The 23,381-nt window shown below is 45.3% G+C and overlaps 1 protein-coding gene across 1 annotated transcript; it reads left to right on the forward strand.

The window, feature by feature from the left end:
* Positions 1 to 1,151: 1,151 nt before the first annotated feature.
* LOC147689243 (uncharacterized) lies at positions 1,152 to 21,722 on the forward strand. The gene is made up of 9 exons (XM_086939904.1): positions 1,152 to 1,218; positions 7,286 to 7,399; positions 8,584 to 10,269; positions 11,010 to 11,109; positions 11,642 to 11,790; positions 14,186 to 14,298; positions 14,578 to 14,667; positions 16,943 to 17,065; positions 21,528 to 21,722. The coding sequence occupies exons 1-9, from the start codon at positions 1,152 to 1,154 to the stop codon at positions 21,720 to 21,722; spliced, it is 2,637 nt and encodes an 878-aa protein (XP_086796030.1).
* The last annotated feature ends 1,659 nt before the right edge of the window (positions 21,723 to 23,381 follow it).

Here is a 23,381-nt window from a genome sequence, read left to right on the forward strand (position 1 = left end):
TATTGGAGCATGTCTTTCTGAAAGAATGTGCACACTATTATATACAATCTTGTAAATACAACACATATCGCATTACAAATACTATAGGTGTCACATTTGCGAAACTTACAACTATTGGCATTGTAAATGACAAAGCTATTAATTTTGCTATTTTCAAAACCAACACATAAATAAAATATTTGTCATTTACAATACAATAGCTCAAACTTTCCTAATGCGAGACCTATTGCATTGCAAATGCTTGTTTCAAGCAGAAGTAAAGGGACCCTTTAATCGGACACTCCAGAACCCCATACACGGAAGGCTCTGTCCAGGTAAGTCCTCTCTCTCTTTCTTATATAGGTCACTCACTGTGCCTCCGTGTTGTGTAATTATTAAATTATTTAAGTTTCTGTTAGTCTAATCTTTATATGTTTCTAATTGTACACGCATTGTGTGTAGTCTATTCACAGTTCCACGGAACAGGCGCTATGATGCCTCGAGAGGCCTAGTTGGCACTACATTGCAATGAATAAACACAGAAATTAAATACGTTTTATATTCTCTCGAGAGAGATGCATTTCATTCCCCTTTAAACCGATGTATTTTCTGTGGAAATCACGAGCACCTTCTCCCTCCCTTCCCCGTCTCTGCCCTGTCTCTGGAAATGTATTCCTGCCTGTCCCGGACACTGTCCTGTATGTGAGGTGTGACCCCTGCTGCTAAGGGTGCCCGTAGAAGCAGCTCGCGGGTGTGAAACCCCCCTCCATGTTTCGTACCACGCAGCTGAGGGGGGAGGAATGAAAGGGGGGGGGGGGGTTGCAAGGCGCTGCCCTTTCGGGAAAATCCCACTGCCCCGTGAGTGACAGCGACTAGACACGCCCCCCGGGGACACTGCAGATAAAGAGCGGCTGGGGCCGGTTGTGGAGTGAGACACCAGCGGTGACTGACCCGGGCGCACTCCAGCTACCCCAGCCTGACGGGCTCCAGATTCACCCACGCTCCGGACTCACTCCGGATTCAGCCCACACTCCAGACTCATCAGCCCAGACTCTGTGGATTCAGCACAGACTCACTGCGGATTCAACACATACTCACTGCGGATTCAGCCCAAACTTCAGACTCACTTCGGATTCAGATCAGACTCAATCCAGATTGACTCAAGCCGCAGGATGCCGGAGCCAGGGAAGGCCCCAGAGCCCCTTCACTATTCCATTGGGATCTTGTCCATCTCTGCAGGTAGGACCCATACTGCCACTTTCGTCATGTTTGGTGCCTTTATATAGCGCTAGGATCCGATTGAGGCAGGCAAGCGCTTGGTGAATGGAGAGTCCAGGGCTCTGTTTAGATGAGGTGTTGGGGAATCATGTAAGCCTTGAGTTGTTTTTTGAGGCTTAAGAGAATGGTTTAGGATGGGTTAGGGCCAGGAGCCGGTAGAGCTGGCGAGAGTCAGTGACATGCTATCTTCACAACTCAGTGCGACTGACTGTTTCAGCTCCACCGGCCGTCGGAGCAGAAGCCTCTAAGGAAGTCTTGGGTCCCTTATAGCTCAGTTCATGTCTGAATACAGCCATGTAGGCGCTTTCTCCCAGTACCTCATCTGTGACCAATCATTATTGAATATTGGAATAATAAAGTGAACAGGTGTTTTCTGGGTTAAGGCGCGTGCTGCGGAGATCTGAAAGGTACAGGTGTGTGTTTGTGTCACGGATGTCTTTGCTGTGTATCCGTGCTCCTCCCAAGATGGGAGAGAGGCTGGTGTGAGTGTAAGTTATCATTTCATGTCTGTCTCTGTGTTTCCAGACTCCCTCCTAAAGGGGGTCCCTGGCAGGCGTGTGTTTTATTTATCTTTGCTACTGAGAGTTGTGTTTGCGGGAACCGCAGGTACATCCCCAATGAGGCACACCAGGAGTGATCACACAAAAGTGCTTCTTATATTTCTTGGTTTAGTTTTATTTTCTTCAAAAATATTGCATTTCAAAGTTCTTGGTAATTCGCTGATATTTAAAGCATATCAATAGACAATTTCGTAGTACATCCAAACTATGATATCCTATGCATTTCGGGCTATGTGGCCCTTGGTCACGGATAAGCTGAGGAGGAAGAGTAAAAAAAGCGCGTGTAAGGAAAAAGACTAAGGCGTTTGAGCGTGCATGCAGTGTGCACAGTGCTCACAGTGCAATTAAAAAGCAGGTTAGATTACTGTGAGTGGCGTGTAGAAATTGTGACCAAAAAGGGAATGGAGAGACTATACAGGCGTGGCTAGCTCGTAGCGTGGTTAAATTTAAAGCTGAACAGGTAACATGCAGGTAAAGTTTAACGCCGGCGTGGGAGTGCTCCGTAAACAAACAAACGGTTGCGTGTGGGTATAACCAGACAGCGCAAGTACTTACTTTAGGATGGAAAACATAGCCGCGTATAAACGCGTGCTCGTTCGAGTGGCGGGTTGTCTGTTGTGTCAAAGATCGACACGAGTAAATATGTGTGTAGGGAAGTGAAAATTGACATAAAAAGTGGACTAACAAGTCATGGTGAACCTGAAAAACGGTGGCAGCCATATTAGAAGGGTGAAAATAAAGTTGAAGATAGGAACAAGGTACATTCAATGTGTGAGCAATGCCAGAATATACATGATTACTTTGTAAACACTATATACAAAATTATAAAAAACAACTAAATTCAGTACGATCATTTAGCCCGTTCGGCTTAAGGGTCTGTAGCATATAAATCCATTCAAGTTCTCTCCTGAGTAGGAACTTGGTGTTATCAATTCCTTCTTTTTTCACAACCATTTCAAGGATTATAAATTTCATTTGTGCAATGGTGTGGCTGGCCTCATTGAAATGCATAGCCAGATTAGATTTTTCAGATTTGAGTCTGATATTAGATTTATGTTCATTGAGGCGTGTTTTCATTTTTCTTTCAGTCTTGCCTATGTAGAGTTTGCCACATGGGCATTTTACTGCGTAGATTACATTGGCAGTGTCACATGTCGCGTCCACCTTGAGTTTAACATCATGACCTTTCATCGGGTGTTGTATGGTATTTCCTTTGATTGCGCTATTGCAGTGACTGCAATTACGGCATGGTTGGGTGCCTCGATGGTGCGTGGGTGGCTCAATAGATTTAGTCAGAATTTCTTTTAGGTTGTTACTTCTGGTATGAGCGAAGATTGGCGGTTGCTCAAAGATTCCCATAAAATCGGGTTCATTTTTTAACACAGGCCAATGTTTATGAATGATCTTTTTGAATTTATCACTGGCTGTTGAATATTTGGACACGAGTACCATGCGTTGTTCAGGGTCCTTTTGAGATTTAGTCATGCTTTCACTTCTAGGGATGGTGGTAACACGATCTCGTGCTTGTTTCAGAATACTGTGAGGATATCCTCGATCCAAGAATCTATTTTCCATTTCTGTGATGCGTTCTTCGGCCAGCAGTTCATTAGATACTATGCGTTTGACGCGTAGCATCTGGGAGAATGGAAGGTGCTTTTTAAGGGAGCCTTGATGGAAACTCGAGTAATGCAGGGCATTATTTCGATCCGTACTTTTCCTGTAAAGGTCGGTGACCAATCCTTGTCTTGTATTTTTTATATGTACATCCAGGAATGCGATGTCTGTATCGCTGATGAGCCATGTCAGTTTAATGCGTGGATCTTTGTTGTTGATCTCAGTCATCAGGTCATGTAGGGTTTCCTTTGTGTCTGACCACAGAAAGAAGAGGTCATCTATATATCGTGTGTACAATTTGGCATATTTCTGGAAGTTCAAGTTGGAGTATATGTAGTTCTTTTCGAAGTTTTCCATATAGGTATTTGCGTATGCCGGGGCAGCACAATTCCCCATGGCCATCCCAGATAGTTGTAGAAACCATCGCTCATCCACTTTAAAGTAGGAATGGTAAAGAGTAAACATCATTAATTCAATTAAGAATGTTTGGAGTTTGGCGTCAATTGCACTGTTTAGTAATGTGTGTTCAATAGCTTCAATTCCTCCGAGGTGCGGTATAGAGGTATATAGGGAACTCACATCAGCTGTGCATAATATGTAAGATTTATTTTGAGGGTCCGGTATTTTGGAAAGTTTCAGCAAGAAGTCAGTCGTATCCTTAATGTAACTGTGAGCTTGAATCACTAGCGGTTGCAAGTATTTGTCTATGAATTTGCCAGTCCTCTCATGTATAGATTTCTTGGTGGATACTATAGGCCTAAATGGTGGGTCCATCAGATTTTTGTGAATCTTGGGGCTCATGTGTATTGTTGGACTTTTAGGACATTCAATCAGCAAGTATTTTTTGGTGCGTTCTTCAATGATTCCGTTTTGAAATGCTTTCAGAACAATGTCTTTCAATAGGTCTTGATACTCATTAGTAGGATTACAATTCAACTCCATATAAGTGGCTGTGTCTTCTATATGTTCTTTGAGTTTGTTTTGATACATTTCACTGTCCAAGATAACTAATGCGCCTCCTTTGTCCGCTTTAGTAATGTTAATCGCTGGATTATTGGCCAATGATTTCAAAGTGTCTCGATCTTTGATGGTTAAGTTCTGGGTTTTTCTGGGTGTTTTAAAGTTGATCTTGGAGAGATCCTGGCGAACTAAGGTTTCAAACAAGTCTATACATTTGTGACTGGTCGGGGGTAAATATGTGCTGGGTGGTCGTAGTCCTTTGAGTTCATCCTCTCTGGTAGTGGTTCCCGGAGGTAGAACATTGTCGAAAAAATGTCTGAGTCTGAGTTTGCGGGTAAACTTGAATGTGCTTACTTCAAGCTCCAAAAGGTTAGTGAACGTGGTCGGGATAAATGAAGTGCCTTTCTCCAATAATTTCATTTGGTACTCACTGATGTTCGTCTTTGAGATGTTAATCACGAGGCTTGTTTCTTTTTGGCGATTGTGCTCCTGGTGTTTGGTGGACTGATTTCTCGGTCTTTTGTTTTTGCTCCGCCTGGGTCGTCGGGGGGAGCTTGGCTTACCTCTAAAAAAGATTGAGTTGAAGTGGTCGAGTCTTGGGGTTGATTGGTCCCGGATGTGCTGGCTTGTTCTTTGTTGGTCGGTTGCCTAAATGTTTGGGGACGTTTTGGTGGAATCCTTGTCGAGTCTGAATCAGATGATGAAGTATCGGTCTGCATAGTTGATGGTTTGTTGCGACGTCTCTGGGCGTAGACGTCGGCCCAGGAGTAAACTTCGTCCAGCTTGTAATCAAGCGTATCGCGTCTGAATTTTCTTACTTTCCGTTCTAGTATTTCCTTCTGATATTTATCCAAGATGTTTTTCGTATCTTCAAGCATAGACGTTAATTCTTCAGGTGTGAGTAGATTTTTTACTTCTTCTTGTAATTCTTTCATTTCAGTCTCCATTTCTTTTAGGATTCCAGCCAGTTCCTCAACGATCAACAATATAAGGTCTAAACTGCACTTGTTAAGTATGCCGTTCCATTTCTCGAGGAAGCTCTTAGAATTTTTGCACAGTGAGGGTTTAAGTGCAATGCGAAGACCGCGTGGGATCCTGAGTGCCCGGTGATACCGCAATAACGTGCTCGCGTGGAGCTTCTGGTTGATATGTCTTTTTGATAAGTAAATTAATTGTCTCACACATTGTTCCTTGTTTCTGGAGGTTGTGGTGGGGTTTACATCTTCCTCAGTCAGCGCGTAGATTCTGTCTTTTTCTGTGTCATCATATGCCAATGTGTGTGCTCTGGCTTCCGTGCTTCTGCTTATGTCATCGAATTGCATTTTAGAGAGCGTGCTACCCCTCCAAGGGCGGAAGTGGAATATATCAAATAAGAGTGTGGTAGGTGCACAGCAGGGTTATATAAAAGGTTGATGCCCAGGTTGTTGTGTTTTAAGGGTGCTCTCACCGGGTGGTGTTGTCCGTCTGCACACCACTAGATACTACTGAGAGTTGTGTTTGCGGGAACCGCAGGTACATCCCCAATGAGGCACACCAGGAGTGATCACACAAAAGTGCTTCTTATATTTCTTGGTTTAGTTTTATTTTCTTCAAAAATATTGCATTTCAAAGTTCTTGGTAATTCGCTGATATTTAAAGCATATCAATAGACAATTTCGTAGTACATCCAAACTATGATATCCTATGCATTTCGGGCTATGTGGCCCTTGGTCACGGATAAGCTGAGGAGGAAGAGTCATGGTGAACCTGAAAAACGGTGGCAGCCACACCATTGCACAAATGAAATTTATAATCCTTGAAATGGTTGTGAAAAAAGAAGGAATTGATAACACCAAGTTCCTACTCAGGAGAGAACTTGAATGGATTTATATGCTACAGACCCTTAAGCCGAACGGGCTAAATGATCGTACTGAATTTAGTTGTTTTTTATAATTTTGTATATAGTGTTTACAAAGTAATCATGTATATTCTGGCATTGCTCACACATTGAATGTACCTTGTTCCTATCTTCAACTTTATTTTCACCCTTCTAATATGGCTGCCACCGTTTTTCAGGTTCACCATGACTTGTTAGTCCACTTTTTATGTCAATTTTCACTTCCCTACACACATATTTACTCGTGTCGATCTTTGACACAACAGACAACCCGCCACTCGAACGAGCACGCGTTTATACGCGGCTATGTTTTCCATCCTAAAGTAAGTACTTGCGCTGTCTGGTTATACCCACACGCAACCGTTTGTTTGTTTACGGAGCACTCCCACGCCGGCGTTAAACTTTACCTGCATGTTACCTGTTCAGCTTTAAATTTAACCACGCTACGAGCTAGCCACGCCTGTATAGTCTCTCCATTCCCTTTTTGGTCACAATTTCTACACGCCACTCACAGTAATCTAACCTGCTTTTTAATTGCACTGTGAGCACTGTGCACACTGCATGCACGCTCAAACGCCTTAGTCTTTTTCCTTACACGCGCTTTTTTTACTCTTCCTCCTCAGCTTATCCGTGACCAAGGGCCACATAGCCCGAAATGCATAGGATATCATAGTTTGGATGTACTACGAAATTGTCTATTGATATGCTTTAAATATCAGCGAATTACCAAGAACTTTGAAATGCAATATTTTTGAAGAAAATAAAACTAAACCAAGAAATATAAGAAGCACTTTTGTGTGATCACTCCTGGTGTGCCTCATTGGGGATGTACCTGCGGTTCCCGCAAACACAACTCTCAGTAGTATCTAGTGGTGTGCAGACGGACAACACCACCCGGTGAGAGCACCCTTAAAACACAACAACCTGGGCATCAACCTTTTATATAACCCTGCTGTGCACCTACCACACTCTTATTTTATTTATCTTTGCATCATGGCTGTCTTTGCTGTTCTTCCAGGCTCCCTCCTGCTGGCAGTGACGTCATACAGCTCCTCCAGAGCCACGCCCCTCATCCCCAGTACACCCCTGGGGGTCCTGCTGGTCATATTGGCAGCTCTGCTGGGATATACAGGTGAGATCACACGCGTGGGGTTCAGGGGAAGTAGAGAGGGAGGCACACGGCTGAGAATGTGCGACTCAGTGCCTTAAATACACCATGATTGCTTCAATGCGCTTATGACATCTCAATATGGGAATGTAGTGCTTGAAACTAATGCTAGGTGGAGATGCCCAGAGATGAAGTCTTCCCTCGCCCACCCTGTGGGGGGGCCTCGGGGTTATGAGTGAGATTAGACCCCTTCTTTCGTATAATGACCTGTCGAAAAGCCTGGTGCCTGGTGCCGGTCAATGGTGGGTAAATAAAGTGCAGTCCAGGAATCTATAAAGCCTGACCCCGGCTCTGGCTGAGAGTTTGCAGAACTGGTGAGAACTATCGTCCAGGGAAGGCAGGAAGTTACATTGATGCTGATCTGAACCTTTTTCTTGTTCCATTTCTCGATCTTGTTTCCACCTCTGCTTTCTCCCTCGGACCATCATTGTTCTCTTTCTTTTTCCTCACTTCCAATACTTTTATCATTCTTTTCTTTTAATGATTTTCTTTTCCCTCTTTAGTCACTTCTCCCCTCTGTCTCTCTTCCTCTCTCTATCTACTATATTTATCTCATTCCTCACACTACCCACTTCCTTAAATTTGTGTTTTCATTTACTCAGTCTCTCTGCTTGTCATTCTCTCTCTCCTTTCTGCCGTGGCTCTTTTTATTCCTTGGCCACACTTTTCATTGTATAGATTTCTTTATTTTTAATTTACTTTTCCCTTCTCTCTTTCTTTATCTCCTCTCTTTGTTCCTCCTCTTTCTCTTCATCCCTCATCCTTTCTCTTTTTCCATCCTCTCCCTTTTGTCTAATTTTCTTTCTTCCAGTATTTACCTCTCTCTTTTCCTACCTCCTTTCTTATTTTCTTCTCTCAATCCTCTTCTTAGCACGTTGTCTCTTGTTTCGTTGTCTAGTTCCCTTTTTTTAACTTAAATGTATGGCTCCCAGAGTCCCATCTCTCTTTCTCTGTGTCCTCTCACTCAATCCCTTTCAATCCTCTAATGTTCTCCCCTTTCAGATTTCTTTCTCTTTAAACCTACCTTTCCTATACTAACTTCTTCCTTCCATATCTTTCACTCTCTTTCCAATCTCTACCTTGTCACCTACTTTTGTCTCTAATTTTCTTCCTTCCTATATTTACTTCTCCCTTCTTCTCTCCCGCAGGAGTCCGCAGGAGCCGTGGTCCTGTCCCCTTGTTTGCGTCCTTCTGCCTGACGGTCTCAGCGCTATGGTGCTCTAAGGGAGTGATCCATATCATGGACGGGCAGGGGGTCCTCAGCGGGTCCCTTGATCTTCGTAATGCCATGGTCCCTGGTCTTGCAGCCTTCACCCTGGGGCTGCTCATCATCAGTCTGGTGGCCGTCCTTCAGAAGGAGGCTGCCCTCGCCATGATGGCGTTGGCCATCTCGCTCTCCGCTGCCCATGAAACCGCCACATACTATGACAGTAGCTTTGGTGCCTCGGCGGTGGCTTCTAACCACCTCCTCGTCTGTCTCGTTGGGGCGTACTTTGGTGGAGGGAGGCTCCTTCATATACTTACTGGGAAGTTGGTCACCCTCCCTGGCACAGATCTGGCTACGGCTAAAGCCATCCCCCAGGGCTCACCCATGACCGCCAGCAGCACCGACCTGGTCATCATTGGGCTGATCTTGAATATGGTGTCCGCCAGCGTCTTTGGGTGCAGGGTCCTGGGAGTGACCACCAGTCTCTTTGTGGGGCAGGTGCCTTGGCTTTGGATGGCGGGGGTCTTCCAGATTGGGGTCTGCATCCTGTCCTATCGATGCTTGGATACCCTGGCGGCCACCTTCTTTGGCTTCACCTCCATCATGCGGTTCGCTGAAGGGTATTCCTTGCTCTACCAGTTCTGGCAGGCCACTGAACCCATTTTCCCTGTCCCATTACTGGTGGTCTTTCTGCTCCTGTTCATGGTCTTGGCTGTATTCATGGCTGGTAGGAGCCTAGTGGATGGGCTGTATCCGTTGTTTTATGTGACCTACTGCATCGCTTTGGCGTCACGTCCCACTGGATTCTTCCATGGTGGATCACAAGGAGTGAATGTGGCTATCTACGTGGCTTCAGCACTTATGACACTCATTAAACTTTACAACATGAAAGCGGCCACCAAGATTCCAACAGGGGAGGGGATTGCTAAGAGCCTGTTCACACCTATTAGCATTTTCAAGTTACGTCAAGAAAAAGACCTGCATGTTCCTTACCTCGGCTATTCTAAGTATGCGGATGGAGAGGTGCTTGGCCACGCAGGCAGCATTTTGGCCGCCTTTGCAATCACTATGTCTGTGGACCCAACAGACGCACGTGCCACTGTCGTCCTACCGTGGGTGGTGGTAGCGGGAGGGCTTCTTAAATGTGTCTGTGGCTCTGTGGCCTTCTCGCGTGGTAAGACCCTTGAGAGCAGCACCTTTATTCTTTATGGAGTTATGTGGATAATCTGGGGTCTCACCAGGTACGGTGGCCTCTACGGCCCCACGAGGGGCTTCCACGTGGCTGTGGGCATCATCTGCTTTATGCTCTTGAATGGGTTCATTATTTTCTGCACGCTGTTCCTAAGCAAAGCCTGGTTCCTGTATTGCCTCACCTTTGAACTCATCCTCATCAGTTTTCTATTGGACGCCGTTGCAGCCCTCCCAGTTGGGTATGACATTGCTGTCACCATCATCTTTGGCGTGGTCAGCTTCTACTGCTTCCTGGCTGGGCTGGTCAGTGACACCTTTGAAGAACCCCAGCTGCCCATGGGCCGCCCACTTCTGCAGCTCCAGGGGCATGGGGGTGGAGCCTCCAAGTGCCCCCACCTTCCTGCCAGGAGGGCCACATCCGTCAAGCAGATTGCAGGTAAGGAGATTCTGGGGGTAAATCCTTTTTTTTTATGTTGGGAAATTTAAAACTTTACTAATTTGATTACAGTTATGTCTGCAATTTTTAAATGTTTCCAATCGTAGTTTAACAAAGTTGTACATTGTTTACTGCTAAACTTTGTCCGGAAATACTTAGTGAAAACATGATTTTACCAGCAGAAAAATTTCTCCTTGGCAAAAATAAGACTTCTATTTTACCTCCAAGTCACATTTTTGAATCCTTAATAACATTAGTCATATTATAGTTTGTACTTCTTTGTTATATCCATATTTTTTCGGGGTTTTGTGGAAAAATTAAGCTGAAATTAGTATATTTCCACATTCATTTAACCGATAAATATGCACTTATGGTTGAATGTCTGCCAGGGTTCAGTGCTGTGAACACTTCAGAAGATAAATCAGTGCATTACGTGAAAATATGTGAATTTCAGTATCAACCTTTTGCATATCTACTGCCGTTAAAGCCTTTTACTAAAATTCCTTTCTTTTTTTAACCCCCTTATCTATCAATCCACACATCTATTGACCTGGCAGTCATGGCATACAGGGGTTTGGAATTACTCAAAAGCGCCCCAATTTCAGTTTTTATCCACATTTAAAAATAAAGACAGACAAAAAAATAAATGTTTTCTGTCTGCATTTATCTGCAAAAATCAGAAAAAACGGAAAACAGGGAGCCTTACCTATAATCATGGGGTTCTTGCTCTTCTGTTGCAGAAATCATGAAGGATGGAGGAATCTGTGGTGTCCCCACAGACACGGTGTATGCGGTGGTGGGAGCCTGTAACCGTCCAGCGGCCGTGGAGAAGGTGTACAGGTGAGTGTTATCTTCACAGCCCTTATTTTCAATCAATAGTGAATATTTTAGATTGATGAATTCTTATAACAATGAGAACCACAGAATGAAATAGCCAAACACCAATTACACTGAGGAAACCCGAGAAAGAAACAACAATATACCAAGAGCAGAGAACCCCTGGAAATGAAGCAACAACAAACAAGTAACCTTAGACACTTCTGTAAAGAAGAAACTAAACATCCTTATAAAACTGAGAACAGACCAGCAGTACTATCCCTCTTTCTGCACCTTTTGGGGCATGTGGAAAACACCTAAAAACCAGGATTTATTTTGTGACAAGTGAAAAGGACCAGTGTCTTGCTCTATATGACTGTATACATCGTTCAGTCTTAAGATGGAGGGTAGATCTCATCCTAAATGTTCCTTTTTCCATCATCATGTCCCTGCAGGTGGTCTGAGATTGGCCAGAATCTCAACTCTGGATCCTCCAATCCCAGTGAGATGGATCTCGTCCCTTCACTCAGTTGACCTCTGTCTTGTTTCCTTCCAGGACAAAGCTGAAGCCCAAGGACGCCCCCATGTCCATCTGGATCTCGACCTTGAAGCAGCTGGAGCCGGCTAGACACCTGTTCAGCCCTCTGCTCTGGGACTTCATGCAGGCGGCCTGGCCTTCGCAGATGAGCCTGGTCATACCAAGAGGTGAGCAGGGGGTCTGTATCTGAGAGCACATGAAGACCAGCAGATCCCAGTTCATGACCACAAACAAGGGGGAAAGATGAGAAAAGTAACACCCATCATCTGGATACAAACCTACCACACACATTAATTGTGACTGCAGACTAGGACCCGGTCCCACCCGCCCCAGGCTTCAATGCTTCATGTGTACACACAGACCATACATGCTCTTCAGCTTCCATGTAGGATTGTTTCCATGTTCCCTCATGTACTGTTTCTTTTCCGCTCCTGTTGCAAACATTCACCACAAATTCCGAGTGTGATCTGACCCGTTACATTAGAGTCGCCTGTCCTGCCAACACCTGTGCTTTATCCTTCACATGTCTATAGGGAGGAGGCCCCTACATTGCCTGATCCATGTGTATAGGACAAGCACCAACATACTGCCTGCTCTGTGAGTCTAAGGAGGATCTTTAGTGATTATTTGGATCTTGGGCGCTCCTGTAAATATTCTGGTCCATAACTGCAGAGGAAGAGCACTGTCCGCTCGCTGACCTGTATCCTTCTCTACAGGGTCTGACCCTCTCCATTATCTGCCCTCACCCATAGGAAGAGCACTGTCCGCTCACTGACCTGTATCTTTCTCTACAGGGTCTGAGCCTCTCCATTATCTGCCTCCACCCATAGGATGAGCACTGCCCGCTCGCTGACCTGTATCCTTCTCTACAGGGTCTGAGCCTCTCCATTATCTACCCCAACTCATAGGATGAGCACTGCCCGCTCGCTGACCTGTATCCTTATCTACAGGGTCTGACCCTCTCCATTATCTGCCTCCACCCATAGGATGAGCACTGCCCGCTCACTGACCTGTATCCTTCTCTACAGGGTATGATCCTCTCCATTATCTGCCCTCACCCATAGGAAGAGCACTGTCCGTTCACCAACCTGTATCTTTCTCTACAGGGTCTGAGCCTCTCCATTATCTGCCCCCACTCATAGGATGAACGCTGTCCACTAGCTGACCTATATCTTTCTCTACAGGGTCTGAGCCTCTCCATTATCTGCCCCCACCCATAGGATGAACACTGTCCGTTCACCGACCTCTATCTTTCTCTACAGGGTCTGAGCCTCTCCATTATCTGCCCCCACTCATAGGATGAACACTGTCCACTAGCTGACCTGTATCTTTCTCTACAGGGTCTGAGCCTCTCCATTATCTGGCCCCACTCATAGGATGAGCACTGCCCGCTCACTGACCTGTATCTTTCTCTACAGGGTCTGAGACTCTCTCCATTATCTGACCCCACTCATAGGATGAGCACTGTCCGTTCACGACCTGCATCTTTCTCTACAGGATCTGAGCCTCTTCATTGTCTGACCCCACCCATAGGAAGAGCACCGCCCACTCACTTACCTGTATCTTTCTCTACAGGAAGTGAACCTCTCCATTATCTGACCCCATTCATAGGATGAACACTGTCCTCTCACTGACTTGTATCTTTCTCTACAGGGAGTGAACCTTTCCATCACCAGACCCCGCCTGTGGGATGTGCACACTTTGCTGTCTGTATCTTGTATAGATGAAAGTTTCTCTTCATCACCTGACCCACACCTATAAGGTGACATCTTTACACTGCCTGACATATCCAAATAGGGATCCTCTCCATTATCAAAGCCCCGTCTACAGGGTGAATATTGTCCTTTGCACGCTTTTTGCCTATAAGGAGATGTTAGTTCATCACCTGACCCTATCCTACCTATAGTGCGAGCACCTGTGTAGTTTGAAGGCTGGTAATATAGAGGCTCCGAGCCACAGGAGCGTTGAATATTGGCTTCAAACGATGAGCTGAAGAGCAGCAGGGCACGTTGTGAGTTTAGTGCACACCATAGGATCCTCCTGTTGGCAGGAGAGGGGTGCTCTTGTGAGCGCGCAGGACAGGGCCACGCTCGACTGGTGCATAGTCACTCACAGTGACTGCATGGGATTGGGGTATTTCCAAGGGTACCCCCTCACTTTACCAGAGTTTTTTTGTGTATTTCTCCATCATGCAGGACTCACATCAGTGGTTAGTTTTAAGTGGAGGGGCCCATAGCTTTCCTGAATGGTGGGGTTTAGCAAATACCAAGGCTGTCTGACCTTGTTCCACCTCATGCCACTTCCTCCCACAGCCCTGCACTTCTTGTCTCTTTATCTCATTTTGAACTTTCTTCATCCTTGCTTTCATTGTCACTGTTTACATTTCTTTCACTTCTTCCATATTTCTCTCATTTCTGCCTTTGTCCTCTTGCTCTGAGGTCCAAGTTTGATGACGAAATAAAAAAACTGTTTTCCCCAAACATGAGTGCTGGTGCCTTTCAATGGCAGACACCTGCCCAAAATAAGCCCTGCTCACACCTTTCTGTCTTCTTGAACCCACAGGCGAGTGGCTGCAGTGCTTCGGACTGGAGGACTCCGCTAAGTACATTGGCACCGCAGAGAGCATCGCCATCAGGATCCCGGATTGTTCTGTGACCACATCCCTGATTGACCTGGTGAGTTGTCTGGTGGTAGCGGGATGCCAGCACTGCCCGGGCATGGCTGGCACTGTTCTGCCATCAGTGATGAGCATGGCTGCCAGTCTGCTGCACCCTTTGTGGGGGCATGAGTGGCACTGAGCTGCTAGTCCTGCTCAAGCATGAGTGGTGTACATCAGCATACATTTAAGATATGTAAACACATCTCTCTATATCTGGGGAGGGTGAGGGGGACACTGCTTTGTGCCCAATGAAAGTGAGTTGAATCTCCTACTCTGTTTCTTTGTGTCTCACCAGGTTGGGCCCATTGTGGTATCATCAGCCAATCCGAGCGGAGAAGCCGACACCACTCACCACAACCAAGTGTACGCCAAGATGGGAGACAAGGTAAGTACCATTACAAGCACAAGAGGTGTATCTGAGTACACTGTGTCCAGAACCCAGAGTCCTGATAGACCAAGAAGTCTTCTGCGTGGCCTGCATTGAACAGACAACATTTACCAGGGATAGCCCATGTGCACTGTCAATTATCCTGATGAAAGTTAGTTTTTCTAGATAGTTCTGATTTAGTAACTAATATTTGGTAGTTTTTTATGCCAAATATACACTGGATAAAGTCTGGATAAAGTTTACAAATGTGATTCGGTTAAAAAAACTTAAAATTGCTCCATGAGAATAGGTGACCGGTGACAACTTAGTTTACCGACTGCAAAGCATTTCAAAATGATGTGATGTTCCCTCTTCTATATCTAGGGAAGATCCCAGAGTGGGATGTTGAAGGTGTGCGCAGCATGAGGGGGGGATCCCAGAGGAGCATTTTGAAGGTGTGCGCAGCATGCGTGGGGGATCCCAGAGGAGCATGTTGACGGTGTGCTCAGCATGCGTGGGGAATCCCAGAGTAGGATGTTGAAGGTATGCGCAGCATGTGTGGGGATCCCAGAGTAGGATGTTGAAGGTGTGCGCAGCATGCGTGGGGGATCCCAGAGTAGGATGTTGAAGGTGTGCGCAGCATGTGTGGGGGATCCCAGAGTAGGATGTTGAAGGTGTGCGCAGCATGCATGGGGGATCCCAGAGTAGGATGTTGAAGGTGTGCGCAGCATGCGTGGGGGGTCCCAGAGTAGGATGTTGAAGGTTTTCACTGCATGTTTGGGGGATTCCAGAGGAGGATGTTGAAGGTGTGCGCAGCATGTGTTGGGGATCCCAGAGTAGGATGTTGAACGTGTGCGCAGCATGCATGGGGGATCCCAGAGTAGGATGTTGAAGGTGTGCGCAGCATGTGTGGGGGATCTCAGAGTAGGATGTTGAAGGTGTGCGCAGCATGTGTGGGGGATTCCAGAGTAGGATGTTGAAGGTGTGCGCAGCATGCGTGGGGGATCCCAGAGACGGATGTTGAAGGTGTGCGCAGCATGTGTGGGGATCTCAGAGTAGGATGTTGAAGGTGTCTGCTGCATGTGTGGGGGATCCCAGAGTAGGATGTTGAAGGTGTCTGCAGCGTGTGTGGGGGATCCCAGAGTAGGATGTTGAAGGTGTCTGCAGCATGTGTGGGGGATCCCAGAGTAGGATGTTGAAGGTGTGCGCAGCATGTGTGGGGGATCTCAGAGTAGGATGTTGAAGGTGTCTGCAGCATGTGTGGGGTATCCCAGAGTAGGATGCTGAAGGTATGCGCAGCATGTGTGGGGGATCCCAGAGTAGGATGTTGAAGGTGTGTGACCAATATTTGTAGGAAGGAAAGATGTTTGGTGCACAAAACCCTGAATAACCAAGGCCCTCCAATTCTCCGAAACTTCATTACCCCTTACATAGCCACAAGAACCCTTCGCTCTAATGCAGAAAACCTTATCAATGCCCCTAGGTTTAGGAAAGCACGATCAGGAGGAAGACGGTTCGCGGTTCATGCGGCCCGTCTTTGGAACTCCCTCCCACGAGATCTTCGTCTGGAACCCCACTACCTCCGTTTCAGGAAACGATTAAAAACACATCTTTTCCCCTAGCCCTTATGCTCCTCCCGTTAACTCAGTCCTCAGTCATGTCTCTTAGGTTCCTCAGCGCTGGGATACTTCCGGGTGACTATGCGCTTTATAAAAATAAATAATAATAATAATAATAATAATAATGGTGGATATAAGTGAAGGTGTTGTGTGATGTCACTCATACTGCAGTGAAAGCGAGGCCTCTGCAGTGGAGGAATCCTGGTCGATAGGGGAGAAGGTGACCTCACATTTAATAATGATTGTGTTATTCTTAAACACTCCAGAGAGTAATGACTGGATGATGATACAACAGAATTATTCAGTAGAGTAGAGAGCTCCCTGTTGAGGTGCCCACCATGTCTTTGGTGAGAAGGAGGTCCAACCAGACCCTGAAATGAAGATAATGATGCCACTGTTGTGGAAGAGGTGTGGCGCAGCAGTCAGGGTGACTGACGTCAGACACTGGGGATCACAGTTCGATCACCGGCGGCAGGGGTCTGCCCAGCACCATGTGACTCTGGACAATAGCTTGCTTAATCTTCCTGACGGCTTCCAGCACTGGGAAACCTACGGGTAGCTGTGCGCTTTACAAATAGAGGATTATTATAGTTTTAGTATCCATGTAAGCCCCACAGCTGCCTGTGTGATGGGAGTCTGTGGGTGGTGATCTCACGTGTGGCTTTGCTCCTCAGGTGGACGGAGTCCTCTGCAATGGGCCTTCTCCAGAGAACATCGCCTCCACCATCGTCAACTGCACCAAGATCGACAGTGGGACCATCGGGTTCTTCCGGATAGGAACGGTGCCCAAATCCCACGTAAGTAGAGTGTGTGTATGTGTGTGTGTGCTGTGCATCTGTGAGTCTCTGTGTGTGGTTGTGTGCTTGTTTGTCCCTTTGTGAGCATGTGTGTGTAGTGTCATCCAGTGGCAAATACAAGGAAGCAACTGATCACGTGCTCTTGGACATTGGGAAAAGAGAGTGGAAAGGAGAGAGAGAGAAAGAGAGAGAGAGAGAAAGAGACAGAGAGAGAGCCAGAGAGAGAGCAAGAGAGTGTGTGTGTGTGGAGCCTAGGATGTTGGATGTCCAGGGGCAGAGGGTTGCATGTGGAGTTACAGGAGTGCCATCAAAAGGAGGAGGTTTGAATATCTAGGGAGGAAGCAAACCTGAAGATTTGAGTTCTCAGGGGCCTTATTTAAGGACATTTCCCACTTCAGTTTGATGCCACACACAAAGCTGCTGATAAGAGTAAAATGTGGAAGCCCCAGAGAAGAAATTGTGGGGCATAAACATGTCAGGAGAGGAGTCATGTCATGCCAAGAGTTTGTGTTTGAAGTAGAGTCTAGTTGAGCATATCCAAGAAGGCAGTAAATTCAGAGAGGGGACTAGAGCATAGATGGTCGAGGTGAGCTCGTGAGAAAGTGTTATTCATAGCATTTAAAAAGTCGTTAAAATGTCACTCAGGTTCAGGTTCAGAAAGCTTTATTCGGTTTGCATAGTACAACCATAAAAGCGACAATAGACAAAAAAAGGTATACATGCAATTACATAAAATTGTAAAATACAAAATTATTATTCTTTACTAATGGCATATTTATCTAAGCATTCATTTCCAAGCAATTGATAGCACTTGAAGGGAAACATTATTAATAAATATTTAAAAAGGAAAATATGGATAGCAGCAGCTATTTCATTAAAACATTGTACTAAAACAGTATCCTAGCTAAACATGTTTACCAAGAATTTTTCTAAAGTGACGTGTGCATAAAGAGAGCTAAAATGTATAACAATACAATGCATGATATGCATATTCATTTTCTCATGCAGAATGACAAAGGCAAGTGAAAACCAATTCCGCTATAATGTTGGAGTCACAAACTAGACTTAGTACCCCAACTATATACACATGGATGAAAACTAGCGTATACTTTTCCTAAAAATACCAGTTGTAAGTTGTTACAAAACTATTGATTTCCTGGCTGCTCTACATTTTAATATTAATAAGGCGACCCGGAAACAAATATCTATATTCTCGAGAGCACACAATAAATTGATTGCATCCACTGTTTTCCGTACATTATATTTATTATAAAATGTCACTCATAATTACTCTGACATTATGAAAATGTCACACATAGCAATCTGAGACCTTGGCAGATATGCATTAGTTTCTTAGAAGAACAGACATAAGATTACTGCAGCCCTCACGTCCAGTCACAGCTCTGAGTACAATCAAAACACGAAAAAGTGGCCTGGTCAGAAAACTGTAAGTGTGCCGCAACTGAACTATATCCCCAAGGCCATTAGTAACACTAGAAGTGATGACCCAGGTCTGGTAAAGAAATTCCCATCAGCCCACCCATTTGGTGGAATGTCGTCATGTGGGAGATGTCACCAATCCAAATCTCAAACAGTGCACCTAGTCATGGTGCAGAGATGGATTATCATAATGTGAGTTCAGACCACTGGGCTTCACTGGTGATGCTAATGGGGTGCAGTGCAAGTGGAAAAATTAAAGTGAAAAACGTGAAGATAAAATTGACTCCAAGAACCAAAATTAAATTTTAATCAGTATGGCGCTCGGGTCAAGATTAAAAATTGCCAAAAGTAGTTTGAAATAATAACTATATATAGGCAAAGTGAGTGGAGGTCGACATGTTTCAGCTGTACTGACTGTTGGTCTTAGCTTTCTTCAGGACCATTGGGAAACTGCGACTGCAAATCAAAGTGACTATTTACGCTATGTACATTGGATAAGTCCTACCAGTTCCTCTGAGCCCAGATGAATACTGTAGGAAGTCCAGAACCTGTTGTATCTCCTAAAAGGAGAGGCATAAGCGTAAATCAAAAACATGTAGTGTACAACAGAATTAGGGGAACAAGTTGCTAAGCACACGAACAGTGCGGTGGAGACAGTCTCTCCCCGCTAGTAAAACTACTATCTTTAATCCGTGTATATAATCACGCATGTGAGAAAAAGTGTTACAACTCACCCAGCATTGTGTGGGAATACGCCTCACCTCAACCGGTACCCACTCGGGAAAAAGGGAGGCCCCGCTCTAGTTAGGATGGAAATAAAGAAAAGAACCTCTGAGAAATAGCAGAGGGACTAAAAACAATATTTGTTATATTCCCAAAATTCTCCTAACAAGACCTAGCTATATATAGAAAAAAGACTCAACCTAATGTAAAGCACATGGCCAGAACCTTGCAGGAAATGGTTTAACCAGGGTCTAAGAGTAGAACCACTACTTAGAGAACTCCTTCTGGCACTAAGATGACTTACAAAAGAAACTAACACTAAAGGAGGGACATCAAAAAGTGTTGCCCTACCTGTCCGTCGGTACCTCGACTCCAACGTCCGAGGGGGAATGGAGGTACCGACTCTTGGCGCGCGTGTCTATTTATATCTGAGCCGATTAGGCAATAGGCTACAGCTGTGTCCGGTATTGTGAAAAAACGCTATGATTACAACATGGCCAAGTAGTTGTGCGCATGCGCTAAGCATCCCGACCGGAATGCGCATGGGTAAACTAAGAGTGTAAGCTATTGTGCGCATGCGCTAAGCGACCCGGCTGAAATGCGCATGGGTAGACTGAGAGTTTGTTGTTGTTGGACTGCGCATGCGCTATAGAGTCTGCTAGTGTGGACTGCGCAGGCGCGGGTGTTAGGTCACTGACTTGTGATACCGATCACATTACGAGTTTAAGTTTAGTGCCGCCGCTATGATGAAAGGAGCGCTACTGGCGGATAATTACATTAAAATGTACAAAGTAGCCAAACAACAAATAACATATTATCGCGATGCAGCATCAAGAGCATGTAAAATGTGGTCAATTCCAAATTTTATTATTATCAAGTTGTGCATGCGCTGGAGGATATGGTTGAAAGGACAGCGCATGTGCTGATATCAAATCACTAGAGCCAATACGGGAATCAGTGCGCCTAGTGTTAAGACTACAGACAATTATTATGTGCAGTAAGTGACCCAAAATTGGGGCAACAGTATGTATACTCCTGATGACTACAGGTAATGACCATAATTAGACTGAATGTGTTAGACAAAGCAGATATAGGTGTGAAGCGCTGCACCAAGGACAGAATGACATGATTAGTTAGAGATGAAGTATCTAGGATGACAACAGGGATGATAACAAAATCCCAGTTAAATTAATGAAATAAAGAAATGACAAGTAACCAGGACTTGTTGATTACAGCGATGTCCATGGTATGTCATCATTTAAGCCTTGATTGTGACTCTTCAAAAGGAAAATCCATTTCTGCTCCTTCTTGAACAGGAATTGGGCCACGTCACTGATGTGAGAAGGAATAAATGGCCGTTCAAGAATGACCCATTTCATTTCATCAGCAGTATGTCTTTGATCTAAAAAGTGATTTGTTAATTTAGTGGCCTGTTTTCGACACCTGACAGTACTCTTGTGCTCCCCTATTCTTGTTTTAATCTTGCGGGTGGTGTAGCCGACATACCTAAGGGAACAAGGACAGGTTATCATATAAATGACATTGTCAGTGTTACAATTAGTATGTTTTTTGAGTAACCATGTCCTCCCTGTCCCTATGTCGACTGTAGTGGTTTTCTCAGTCTGGGGGCAGACACTACATGACCCACAGGGGTAATGGCCAGAGACCGGAGGAAGGTTCCATAGGGTTGTTGAGCTGTCAGTCCTGGTTGTCCTTGGTCTTGTGTGGACAAGAGTGTCTCGAAGACTGGGTGCCCTTTTGAATGAAACCAATTCCGCTATAATGTTGGAGTCACAAACTAGACTTAGTACCCCAACTATATACACATGGATGAAAACTAGGTATACTTTTCCTAAAAATACCAGTTGTAAGTTATTACAAAACTATTGATTTCCTGGCTGCTCTACATTTTAATATAAATAAGGCGACCCGGAAACAAATATCTATATTCTCGAGAGCACACAATAAATTGATTGCATCCACTGTTTTCCGTACATTATATTTATTATAAAATGTCCCTCATAATTACTCAGACATTATGAAAATGTCACACATAGCAATCTGAAACCTTGGCAGATATGCACCAGTTTCTTAGAAGAACAGATATTGAATGACTGCAGCCCTCACGTCCAGTCACAGCTCTGAGTACAGCCTGAACGCACTGTCAGGAGAGTGGAAGATTCCATTCCATCTCTCTCTGAGGGGGAGACCTGCAGTCAGTCATACTTTGTCCAGACCCCCTGGTGGTGAAGTCATGACATTGCTCCTTCAGTAATGGCGCCGGTGTCTCTCTTTACAGGTGCTCCAGCTGTTCAAGCAGGTCCAGAAGAAGCACAGCTCCGATCTTGTCTCCAGCGCCCTCACCGAGGTCCCCTTTGAGCCACCATACTCGTCCAGCTCCATCACAGAGCACACGCTGCCCAAGAGCTCCGAGGACCCTTCCCAGCAGTCGTACGTCAATGGAGGATTCAGCATGGAGGATGAGAAGTTGTGATGGACTTGTGTGGGGAGAGCGCCACCTAGTGGCGGAGGAAGGGTGCCCGTGACTCTAGTCGAACCAAGGAGAAAGGACTCCCTCCCTACCCTATGACAGGGTTGTACAACACAGAACACAGTCATCCTGGGATGCAGTGGAACCTGAAAAGACTGGTGCCTTTCATAAAAATGCAAAAAAACTTTACCATCTTGGACGAGTATTCCAAAGTCATAGATCACTGCAAAGTCCTAGATGGCAGAGACCTCGCCCGGCTCGAGAGGGTTCACCCCATCTCTTGTGTTTGATATTGCACACCTGTTCTAAAACTCTTTATTTAATATGTTCTTTATTGCATTCTTGAGATTGTTTCAATGTGTACCCTATTGTGAAGGTTTTCAAAACATCTGTATTTTATTTATCAATGTATTTATTTATTTTTTGTATTTTGTATATGAATAAACTCAAGTCTAAACTTATGTTATTTACGTTTTTTTTTCTCCAAATCAGACGATCAGTTCAATCTTGCATCCAATTCGCAAGCTAAATAAAGCCATTTTACATCCTAAAGAAATCCTCTTCATACCACTTAACCGACTGGGCGCTATAGTTTGAGTAGTGAGGAGTGGTGGAGCCCAAACCCGCTAAGGGCAGAGTTTGATTCTGGTTCATCGCATGACAGACAGCAACCCCGCCCCCGCCCCTCCCCCCCCCCCGCACCCCGCCCCCCTCCTGAGGATTCATTTCACAAACGTAGCTCACTGAATCGTACCTTGGCGCTGTAGCTCAGCTGTGGTTGGTTTGGTTCTGCCCGCTCACTCACAATCGGACAGGTGGTCTGAGTTCTTTTTTGTGAACACTCTGGGTTCCCTTCATTGGCATCAGAGTGCAGCATCCATCTGGGGGCCTTTAATAAACAGAAGCACAGAGCAGACAGCGCCTCCGCCTGAATCTCTACATGAGAACTGTGCACGACCCTCACTCAACCATGAACGTGCTCACTCATCAGTGGAGAAGTGTGGCTCAATGGTTAGAGCGGCAGACCCTGATGCAGAGGTCTAGCCCGGGACCAGAATTCAGTTCCCCGCTTCGGCTGGTCTTGGGCTCAAAATTCCACGGACCTGATAATTCTCGCCTCGGTGCCTATTCCAATCATGGAGTCCCACTCTGCAACTCTGGGCAACAACGCTAAGGATGCCTTGCTTCCACCTTGGGGGTGCCCAGGAGTGGACGCCTCACAGGGAAAACCAGGATGGGTTCCACAGCGGTATTCGTACAAGCGCCTTGAGACCCTTTCGGGTGAGTAGTGTGCTATACAAGTATCGATTTATTTATCAGTGAGAGGTCACTACAGTGCAAACATATGGCACAGATCCCTCTGAATGTGAACTTCGATGCCCGATTCACAAAACACTTTATAAGTCAGCGCCCGCATGTTCCGGCCTTGCATAACAAAGTGTTGAGAGTTAGACAGGCTTCAAGTCTCTGAAAACCTTCGTGAATTGTGAATTCCGTCTACACAAAGGCATTTGTGCGTGCATACTTGTAGATGGTGCAAAATTACACATAAGGGAAAACATTGCATTTGTGTAATTTGTTTATACAATAAAACAATAAAGCAATTCAATTAAAGCAGCAATAAAAATATGATTATGGAGCAAACACTGATCTTTGTTTCTG

This window comes from Lissotriton vulgaris, chromosome 10 (genome assembly GCF_964263255.1).
Source record: "Lissotriton vulgaris chromosome 10, aLisVul1.2, whole genome shotgun sequence".
Lineage (NCBI taxonomy): Eukaryota > Metazoa > Chordata > Amphibia > Caudata > Salamandridae > Lissotriton > Lissotriton vulgaris.

Excerpts from the sequence above, each read along its gene's own strand:
- LOC147689243 (XM_086939904.1), top strand. The coding sequence starts at position 1,152 with ATGCCGGAGCCAGGGAAGGCCCCAGAGCCCCTTCACTATTCCATTGGG. Across the intron at positions 1,219-7,285 it reads GATCTTGTCCATCTCTGCAG|GCTCCCTCCTGCTGGCAGTG; the intron begins GTAGGACCCATA and ends CTGTTCTTCCAG. Across the intron at positions 17,066-21,527 it reads GAACGGTGCCCAAATCCCAC|GTGCTCCAGCTGTTCAAGCA; the intron begins GTAAGTAGAGTG and ends CTCTCTTTACAG.